The sequence below is a fragment of the Chiloscyllium punctatum genome, chromosome 40 (genome assembly GCF_047496795.1).
Source record: "Chiloscyllium punctatum isolate Juve2018m chromosome 40, sChiPun1.3, whole genome shotgun sequence".
In the NCBI taxonomy this organism is placed as follows: Eukaryota; Metazoa; Chordata; class Chondrichthyes; order Orectolobiformes; family Hemiscylliidae; genus Chiloscyllium; species Chiloscyllium punctatum.
This window is the reverse complement of record NC_092778.1, coordinates 19,159,702-19,170,525: the sequence shown is the minus strand read 5'-3', so window position 1 is coordinate 19,170,525 and position 10,824 is coordinate 19,159,702. Positions and strand designations below refer to the sequence as shown.

Here is a 10,824-nt window from a genome sequence, read left to right as displayed (position 1 = left end):
TTATGTTTCCTTGGAAATGTATTTTCCTAACTACCTTGGTGTCATCTCTGAATTTAGATGCCATGGATTTGCTCCCCTTAAATATTTGTTACTTTCACATCCAACAGCTTCTCCTGAATCTGGTGAGTTTGGGAAAATTAACACCAACGCGTGCACTAACACAGCAGTCTGAGGATAAGCTCCATCAGTACCTGAAAATTTGTCAGCCTGTATCTCCATCATTTCGGTCTCTATTCTTTCCCTCATGATTGTAATGTTGCTAAGAGCCTCTCTCTGTTCCATATCATGATTTACAGCTTTGATTGGAAGAGGTTTTAAACCCTTCATAGCAACGAATGAATCAAAATATTAGTTCATTTCATCCACTATTTCTTTATGTGTGGCATTTAACTCTGGATTCACACTGTCTCGAGGACGGACAGTTGGACTTTATGTTTCACTTGACATACTGTTTTCTTTTTCAAGTTGCTGTTAAAATGCTTAATGTTCAATTTACATTCCTATTTAGTTTCTTCTCCAACTCTAGGGGAATAGACAAAGTTACCACGCATCCCCTGTTGCGTGTGGTGTGCACTTTAATTATTATCATATTAGAAACGAGCTCCAGGAGCTGGTTATAAGGATTTGAATCCTTTCCCCACATTGAATCCTAGACATGTCTGCTCTCCACAAGTGAGGGATCAGATGGAGATGGGGAGAGCATCTTCCACTGGAGAACTGAGATGCTATCAGTGCCAGAGACCGATTCAGACGCAGATTTGGATCCACTCCACCTCGTGACTGATAAAGGGCATTTTCAGCACCATCTTTATATGAATACCCTTCAAGAAAGTGGACGTTGGAATGGAAACTGTGAGAAAAGTCTTGAATGCATGGCAAACACCAGGTGGCACGGTGTCAAAAGTGTGGGTTCAGCTCCCACACTGGCTGAGGGCACTATCGAGATCCTACCTACTCAACCTTACCCATTAACTAAAGTGTGGTGACTCTCAGGTTAAACGTATCACCAGGTTTTCACCAGTGGGACCAAGGTGACCTCTACTTTGCCTCTCTTAATGGTGCATGCACATGTTAAAGTTTTTACCAATTCATTGGGGTGATGCTGTTTCCCCAGGGAGTGTTGGTTTAGTGTCACTTCTTGTTGCTTTAGTCACCAGGTTTGCTCTGTTTCTATTGCTAAGATTGCTGTGGAGCCATGGGTCTGAAGGTTGGTGGTAAGTTTACCCTCTCCTGGTCAGCTGTCTGCAGTTGATTCCTGATGAAGGGCTTTTGCCCGAAACGTCGATTTCGCTGCTCGTTGGATGCTGCCTGAACTGCTGTGCTCTTCCAGCACCACTAATCCAATATTTGCTTTCCAGCATCTGCAGTCATTGTTTTTACCTCTGCAGTTGAGGAAAGCCCCTGCAGTTGGATGAACCCACCTACAGTTGTGAACAATGTCTAATGCTTCACTTCCACCACATACAGTCAAGCTGATAACTGCTCCAAACAGGAACCAAATCATCATTTGTCCTGCCTTCTGTTGAGGACACTGAAGATTTGTACCAAGACTGGCTTTAGAATGAGTATTCCTAATTGCCTTCTAGAAGATGGTGATGTACTGCCTACTTATTCTGCTGCAGCTCATTTTACATGCCATTAGGAACGGTGATCCAGGATTTTGACTTAGTGGCACTGAAAGAATGGTGATATATTTCCAAGATTGGATGGTGAGTGATTTGATGGGGAATTGCATGTGTTGGTATTCCCAAGTATCTGCTGCCCTTATCCATCAAGATGGAAGTGACCCAGGGTTTGCAAAATGCTGTTGGAGCAGCTGTGCTGAAATTTTGAAGTGCATCTTGCTGATAGAACACATTGCTGCTACTGAGTATCAGTGGTAGAGGGAGTGATTTTCATTGATGTAGTGCCAATCAAGTTGGGTAACATTGAATGTCAAGTGGTGATGATTTGATTTTGACCAGCTGCAAATGGTCATCGCCTGGCACTTGTGTGAAGTGAATGATAATTGCCGCTTGTCAGCCCCAACATGGATATTGTCAGGTTTTTCTGCAGTTGAAGATGGATTATTTCAGTGTCTGAGGAATCAAGAATGATGCTGAATATTGCACAATCATTGCAAACATCCACAGTTTTGACCTTATAAAGGAGGAAAGGTCATTGATGAGGCAGCTGAAGATGGTTGTACCTGGGACACTATGCTGAGGAACTTTTACAGAGATGTTCTTGAGATCAGATGACCAACCAGGAGCATCTTCATATGTACCAGGTAGGACTCTAAGCAAACAAAGAGCTTTCCTTTGATTCCCATTGACTCCAGTTTTTCTAAGAATCCTTGATGCCACACTGAAACAAATGCAGCCTTGATATCAAAGGGAAGTCACTCCACCTCACACCTGGAATTCTTATCTCCATGTTTGAACCAAGGCTGTAATGAGGTCAGGGGCTGAGTGGCCCTGGCAGGACCTAAACTGAACATCATGCAGCAGTTTTTGCTGAACATATATTACTTGATAGCACTGTTGATGGCTGCTTCCATTACTTTGCTGATGATCAAGAGTTGGCTGGTGGGGGTAGCATTTATTCAGGTTAGAACTACCCTGCGTTTTGTGGATAGGACATACCTGGACAATATTCCACACTGTTAGTAGAGGCCACTGTTGCAACCGGCCTACACTGGACCACAACAATGTCTTCAAACAGATAGGTTCTTGACTGGTAAGAGGAGCAAGGGTTATGGGGAGACGTTAGGACAATGAAGTTGATAACTATATTATCCATGATTGAATGGCGGAGCAGACTTGATGGGTCAAAGGGCCTCATTCTGCTCCAAAATCTTGTGGCCCCAATGAAGACTTTTCCCCTTTGACTTTCAGACAGGTTACTGGAAAAGCATTGGAAAGAGTGCAGGGGAGATTTACCAGGATGTTGCTTGGTATGAAGGGACGGTCTTATGTGAAAGGCTGAGGAATTTGAGTCTGTATTCGTTAGAGAGAAAAAAGTTAAGAAGTGACTTAATAGAGACATACAAGATGATCAGAGGATTAGATATGGTGGACAGTGAGAACATTTTTCCATGGATGGTGATGGCTAGCATGAGGCACCTCGCTTTAAACTGAGGGGTGATAGATGTCAGGGGTAGGATCTGTACTCAGAAAGTAGTAAAAGTGTGGAATGGCCTGTCTGCAACATTGGTAGACTCGAAAACTTTAAGGCCATTTAAATAGTCATTGGATAAACATATGGATCAATGGAATGTTCGAGGTTAGACGGGCTTCAGAACGGTTTCACAGGTCAGAGTAACATCGAGAGCTGAAGGGTCTGTATTGTTCTGTTCTAGGTTCTAGAATACCTGTTTGAAGAACATGTAGTGTGCTTGTCACAGAGGTAGTTATGTCGCTGACTGCCACAGACTCAATGGGCTTTAGGGCCTTTTCTCTGGGCTGTAGACGTTGATGATTCTTAGAACAGAAGAAACTCACACACAGTGTGGAACAATGGAGCACAGCAACATTAACCAGCCACTTCACTGTTCAGTGCCCCCTACAGTGACAAGGTGCCTACTTCCCCCTCTGTGGGAACAAACAATACTGACCCCAGAGTCCAGGAGCCTCAGAGTGAGCGCAACAAGGGAGCTGTAAGAAATGAGACCCAGTGTCTTTAGATGTTGATTTGGCGAGGCTGGTGACTTGCTGGTGCCAACTTGTTCAGATGAAGTGGACACAGGAGTGCATCCTTGGAGGGTCTGAACATCTTTCAATTGGTTGATTAAAAAAACTATTATTCAGCAAAATACTATGACTACTCTTTCTATTGACTGGACAGAAGTGAGCCAGGAAGGACTGATTAATGTTCAACATGTGGTTATCTTAATGCTGAAACATAGAAGAGTGCTACCCAGAAATAGGACATTAGGGTCCCACCCAGCCCAAAAAGATTCAGCCTATGACATTGGGATTTAGCTTTGGGGAAGGGCCCTGTTACAGAGCATAAAAAGAGACAAACTTCAGGGACAATACAGCTTCTTCGTACAAGGGAAAGCAGTGACCTCTTAACAGACAAAATGGTGCATTGGACTGAAAATGAGATAGCTGGGATTGCAAAATGGAATACTCTGGATTATGAAAAACTTGTTGCCAGAAGCCTGAAAAGGTACAGTTTTATTTTCATTTGAATGCTTCCTTTAGATTAGATTAGATTCCCTACAGAGTGGAAACAGGCCCTTCAGCCCAACAAGTCCACACCAACCCTCTGTAGAGTAACTCACCCAGTCCAATTTCTCTCTGACTATTGCACCTTACACTGTGGGCAATGTAGCATGGCCAATCCACCTAACCTGCACATCTTTGGACTGTGAGAGGAAACCCACACAGGCAGTCTCCCGAGTCTGGGATTGAACCTGGGACTTTGGTGCTGTGAGCCACCGTGCCGCTTTACATTTACACAATTCTCTTGACATGCACATGTGTTTGTGCAGGACGTTCATAACAAAGGATTCATTGCAGTTTCAGTCACACTGCTGTAAAATAGAGCTGCAGTACAAAATATTCATTGATTAGCTTTGTGATGTCGAAATGCAATCTGGAACTTGGCATTAAATCGAATCATTGTGCTTTTCCTCTCCAGGATGTTTACTGTTTTTCCTTGGACTCAACGTTACTTTGAGAAAAGGGACAAATTTACAGTTGAAATCCATGCGATGAAGGTGTCAGGCAAGATTACTGAAGTTATCAAAGATCTTACTAAAATCAAGAGCAATTGTTCAGCACTCAGCAAGTTCCATGCTGACATTTTACACGTGGATTCTGGAAGCTTCCATGTATGTACCAAATTTTTTCCTTTATATATGTGTTCCACTTTCATTGAAATTGTGTTGCAACTGAAAACTAATCCTGGGTCAGCATTGACATGACACTCGGTCAACTGTGACTCCCGGGAAAAGGGGGTGTGTAGTTTCCAGCGAGAGACTTACTCTCCTCCTACTTTTGCTGCAAAGTCAATTTGGAGCATTACTCTGGAAATGGAGTGCACAGGTCAGTAAGCCTCAAACACTTCATTCTGACCAACTTGATCTGCTCGTTGGCTCATATAATGCTTTACACAGCAGCACAAGCTGATCTGAACGAAAACTTATTACTCACTGTTCCATAGACTTATTGTTAAAGTTCAGGGTCAGGATATGTGGTGATACACCTTAGGGGGAAGGTGGGACTTGAACTAGGATTTCTGTCTCAGAGGTGGCGATACTACCACAAAACCGCACCATTCTGAGGACACTGAGATCTTTCCTGTCATGATTAACATGTTTTCTGCCAAAATGCTAAAGTGCAGTAAGTTTAAAGTTTAACCTATTGGTGCACACTGTATTTTCAATTAACTAAGGCTTTTTACTTCTCTTTCTAGCTATTGACAGACTGCATTATCGTCGAATTGGCTATTCTTAACTTTGGAACATTCAATCCAAAGGTCCATGCGATATGGCACAAATTTTTTGCTGTGCTGGTTGATGCTATTTCGAAGCAGTACCATTAAATCCACGATGATAAAATCCCGTCATCTTTTGTCAAGAAATGCAACCATCAAAACCAAATGCTCTCAGCTCTAAATTGTCTTGTAGCTCATGCTCAAATATAGCTGATGATTTTGTTGAATACACTCCATTTTTTGAAAAGGCACTCCTTCCTACACAATTTCTGGAACAATCCCTGTATTTTCATTCCGTTGCTTAGAAATCCAATAAAGAATCAATGTTACCTTGCAATTGTCAGTTTCTTTATCCGACTTTTGTCCAAACATTAAACAAACATGAAATGACGTGGTGAGGTGAACATTCAGGATCCATTTCTCAGTCAGTCCACTGATGGCTTAATAATTAAAGTTTTTGATTTTAATCAACTTTTCACCAAGTATTATAACATTTTGAATGCTAGGAGAGTGACAACTACCTCGGGGAATTCAGTACGCATCAAATTTCCTTGGAAGCTGGACTGCATACATTAGTGAGGGGAAGAGTGGAAATGCCATGATGATGAGGGATTTGGCACAGAGTTCTGCAACCACAACATGATTTCTGAGTGTTACATTGCCTCCCTGATACCAGGGTAGAAGATATCACCAAGCAGGAACAGGACATACTGCCTGGGAAAGGGAAGATCCAAAAATTGTTGTCTTTTTCAGAATTGATTGTGTGTTAATGAGAGACTGATTTAATATATCACAAACACAGTAATTGCTAATATAATAATTCTCAAAAATACAGTAAGCAGCCCACAAATATATCTGCTATAGTCAAGTGATTGGATATGACAATCACCTTTCTGAACCCTCTCCAAAGTCAAATTCTTCCAGAGAGTCATGCCCCTGGTAATTCCTGATAGGTGTGGAATGCTTGCCATAATCCTCAACAAAAACAGTTGTTTTCTTGGGAAACTCTTCAATCGGAACATTTCCAAGTCAGGATGGTTAGTGGTTTGCAGCTGGTAGCATTTCCACGCCTCTGCTGGCCTTGTCCTTTTAGATGGAAGGAGTTGTGTGTTGGAAGGTGCATCGTAGGGAGCTTTGGGGAATTTCTGCAGTGCAGATATGATAGATAGTACATACAGCGCATCAGTGGTGGAGGCAATGGAAGCTTGTGGTTGTAATGCCAATCAAGTGGGCTGCTTTGTCCTGAATGGTGTCAAGCTCCTTGAATGTTGTTGAAGCTGCATCCATCCAGGCAAGTGGGGAGCATTCTGCCATATTCTTGGCTTGTGGCCTGTAGATGGTGAACAGGTGTGAGTGAGTCGTGGAGTGAGTGATTGGTGCAGGATTCCTAGCGTCTGACTTGCTCTGTGGTCATATTAATTATATGCTGAGTCCAGTTTAATTCAGCAGAATAAATAATGTCAGAGTAAACAATCCATTGTTAACAGTGGCTGTCCTCACCTATCATGCTACCAGTTTCCACATCCAACACACCATCCTTTAGCACCTCTGCCAACTTCAATTATACTCCAACAGCAAGAACATCACCCCAGCTCCCTCTGCCTTCCACACGGGCAATCCCTTCATCAATCCTTGGTTTGTGCCACTCTCCCCACCAACCACACCCCCAAACCCCTAGGTAACATCCCCTGCAAAACCTGCTGGTACATCACCCCCTCACCTGCCTGTTCTCCATCCTAGTTTACTGCATCAGGTGCTCCTAATGTGGTCTTCTCTACCTCGGGGAGACCTAAACTAAACTTAGGGAACGGTTCACCAAGCATCTCAGCCGGGCCCGCAGGTGTGTGAACTATTCATTTAGCACTCTCTCAATGTGCTTTGTCTCCACACAGAGATTTCCCCCTTCATCCCTAATGGGCCCTATTCATAGACTCAAGAGAGTTTCACTGGAAAAGCACAGCACATCAGGCAGCATTCGAGAAGCAGGAGAATCAACATTTTGGGCACAAGCTCTTCATTATATGCCAGAAACATCGACTCTCCTGCTCCTCGGACGTTGCCTGACTTGCTGTGTTTTTCCAGCACCATACGCTCGACTTTGATCAACAGCATCTGCAATCCTCACCTTCTCCTATTCAGAGAGACATTGAGTTGTACAGAACAGCCACAGACCCTTTGGGCCATCTCATCCATGCTGACCAGATATCCCAGATAAGTCTAGTCCCATTAACCAGCACTCGGCCCATATCTCTCCAAACACTTCTTTTTCATGTGCTCATCCAGATGTCTTTTAAATGTTGTGCTTGTACCAGACTCCACCACCTCCTCTGGCAACACATTCCATCCATGCACATTTATAATATTACTAGGGAGGGGATTCTGTTGGATCTGGAGTTATAGCCATACAGCATGGAGATGGAGCCATTGGTCGAACAGGTCCATGTCAACCAGGTTTCCTAAACTGAATTAGGCCCATTTGCTTGCGCTTGGCTCATATCCTGCTAAACCTTTCCTATTCATTTACTGCATGTTGTTGGTTAAAAAATGGGAGGCTTTCTAAAGATTTGAACGGAGAATAAGCTAGGTGCATAACCATAAGAAATACATATGAAGTATCCAGTGCTAGAGTACATTTAATGATTAAGGATACTGATAAAAAAGTGAAGAAGATAAAGGATGCATACTGAAATAATAAGAGGTATAGGAATCAGGAAGAGTATTGACCCGTATCTCCCTAAACCTTTCCTATTCATTATACCCATCCAGATGCTTTTAAAATATTGCAATTGTACCAACCTCCATCACTTCCTCTGGCAACTCATTCCATATACACACCACTCTGTGTGAAAACTCATTCCATACACACACACACTCTGCCCTGAAAATGCCTTTTAAATCTTTCCCCTCTCATCTGGCACATCGCCCCAGGTTTTGAACTCCCTCACCTTGGGGAAAAGACCTTGTCTATTTACTTTATCCATGCCCATCTCAAATGATGCCCGGTTCTACCACCTCCACTGGCAACGCGATCCAGGCACTGACCACTCTCTGCGCAAAGAACTTTCCACACCTACTTCCATTAAACCTTTCCCCCTTACCTTGAACTTTATTAAACCTTTCCCCCTTACCTTGAACTCCATTAAACCTTTCCCCTCTCACCATGAGCTCATGACCCCGAGTAATTGAGTCCCCCACTCTGGGTAAAAAACTTCTTGCTATCTACTCTGTCTATAGCTCTCATGATTTTGTAGACCTCAATAAGATCCCCCCTTCAATCTCCATCCTTCTAATGAAAATAATCCTAATCTACTCAACCTCTCCTCATAGCTAGCATCCTCTATACCACACAACATCCTGGCGAATCTTCTCTGTACCTTCTCCAAAGCATCTAGGGAGGTCCTAGGGAGTGTTGCTGAATGCTCCTTACAAATTCTGCTCCGTCTAGCCCTCTTACAATAAGCAAATCCCAGCCAATGTTGGGAAAATTAAAATCTCCTATCACCACCGTCCTCTTGCTCCTACATCTTTCCATAATCTATTTACATGTTTATACATCTACCTCACACTCGCTATTGCGAGGCCTGTAGAACAGCCCCAATTTGGCTACCATACTCTTCCTATTTCTGAGCACTGCCCATATTGCCTCACTGCTCAAGTCCTCCACAGTGCCCTCCTTCAACACAGCTGTGATATCCTCTTTGACCAGTAATGCAACTCCTCCACCCCTTTTACCTTCCTCTCTACCCCACCTGAAGCATCGATATCTTGGGATATTTAGTTGCCAATCATGCCGTTCCCTCAACCAAGTCTCAGTAATAGCAATAACATCATACTCCCAGGTACTAATCCAAGCCCTAAGTACATCTGCCTTACCTACTATACTTCTCGCATTAAAACAAATGCACCTCAGGCTACCTGTCCCTTTGTGTTCATTGCCTGCTTTAGTTACTACCTCCTTCCTGTCTACTAACCTCCTCATTTGGTTCCCATCCCCCATCCCAACAGCATTAGCAAAAGTGTCCCCTAGGACGTGGGTTCCAGTCTGGCCCAGGAGTAGACAGTTCAATTTGTAATAGTCCCACCTCCCCCAGAACCAGTCCCAATGTCCCAAAAATCTGAATCCCTCCCTCCTGCAATATCTCTCGAGCCAAGTGCAAAGCCTCAAGCAATGACTATCTCCAATAAGAGAGAATCTAACCCTCGCCCCTTGATATTTAATGGCATTACCATGGCTAAATTTCCCATTGTCAATATCCTTAAGTTTTCTATTCAGCAGAAACTGAAATGCATCATCCATATAATTACAAAAACAGGTCAGTGGTTGGTCTTTTTGTGGCAAATATCTCACCTCTGGGTTCTCCAGTTCCTGACCATTATCTACAAGTTGAGACGCAATATAACAATCTTCCCTTGCCTTGGTTGATCTAACAACGTGAAAAGGTACGGGGACAGCAGAGATTTGAGAACACCACAAACTGCAAGTTCCCATCCAAAGCACCCACCATTCTGACTTAGAGCTGTATTGCCTTTCCTTCACTGTCACTGGGTGAATACCTTCAACTCCATTCCCAGCAGCACTGCGGGTATCTCTGAATTCCAATGACTGGAACAGGTTAAGAAGGCAGCTTTTCAAAGCCGTTTTAACTGGGCAATATGCGCAGGCCTAGCCAGGGACATCCACAACCCAAAAACAAATAATATAAATTGGATGCAGATCACAGGTGCATTGCAAACCATCACCCTAGTCTCTGCTTTAAGATCCTGATCCCATAATTAGCATTCTGCACTCATTGCTGACAGCTACATTGGTCTGTACTTTGGAGTGCGTTTTGCAGATCACCCACTAGCGTGACCCTGAGTTTGGACACTCCAATTTGCTTCGATGTGGACCTTTCACTTTGCAGTCAGCTGCAGTGAAGCTCAACGTGAGCCTCAGGAATAGCACCGTTACCTTTGAGTCAAATCTCTTTAGCATTCTGGATGCAAAATCAAAATCAACAATGAGAGATCATAACTTCAGCTTCCCATTTTGTTCTGTGTGCTTTTCTTTTGTGTGTTTCTTTGTGTTGCTCTCGGGTGTGGGAACGGAGCCATTCTTAGTACAGCTTATGCTTTTTCACCATCTATTAAGGTATATTTTACAAACTTTAGTAAAATAAATGCTAAAATGTCCATTAAGCTTTGTTTCTGCTTTGACACAAGGCACTGTAGACTAGATGGTAGGGAGTAAGCAAAACAGCCATGACTCTGTTAAACCAAGCAGTAATTTAGAATTTAGAATTCCTACAGTGTGGGAACAGGCCCTTCAGCCCAACAAATCTACACTGAACCTCCAAAGATTCTCTCCCACTGATTACTCTATATTTATGCCTGACGAATGCACCTAATCTACACATCCCT

At 43.2% G+C, this 10,824-nt stretch overlaps 1 protein-coding gene across 1 annotated transcript; it reads left to right on the top strand.

Moving 5' to 3' along the window:
- Positions 1-3,975: 3,975 nt before the first annotated feature.
- On the top strand, positions 3,976-5,753 carry LOC140464411 (hemoglobin subunit beta-like). Its single transcript, XM_072559429.1, has 3 exons — positions 3,976-4,152; positions 4,627-4,819; positions 5,404-5,753. The coding sequence occupies exons 1-3, from the start codon at positions 4,064-4,066 to the stop codon at positions 5,530-5,532; spliced, it is 411 nt and encodes a 136-aa protein (XP_072415530.1). The 5' UTR covers positions 3,976-4,063; the 3' UTR covers positions 5,533-5,753.
- Positions 5,754-10,824: the final 5,071 nt, after the last annotated feature.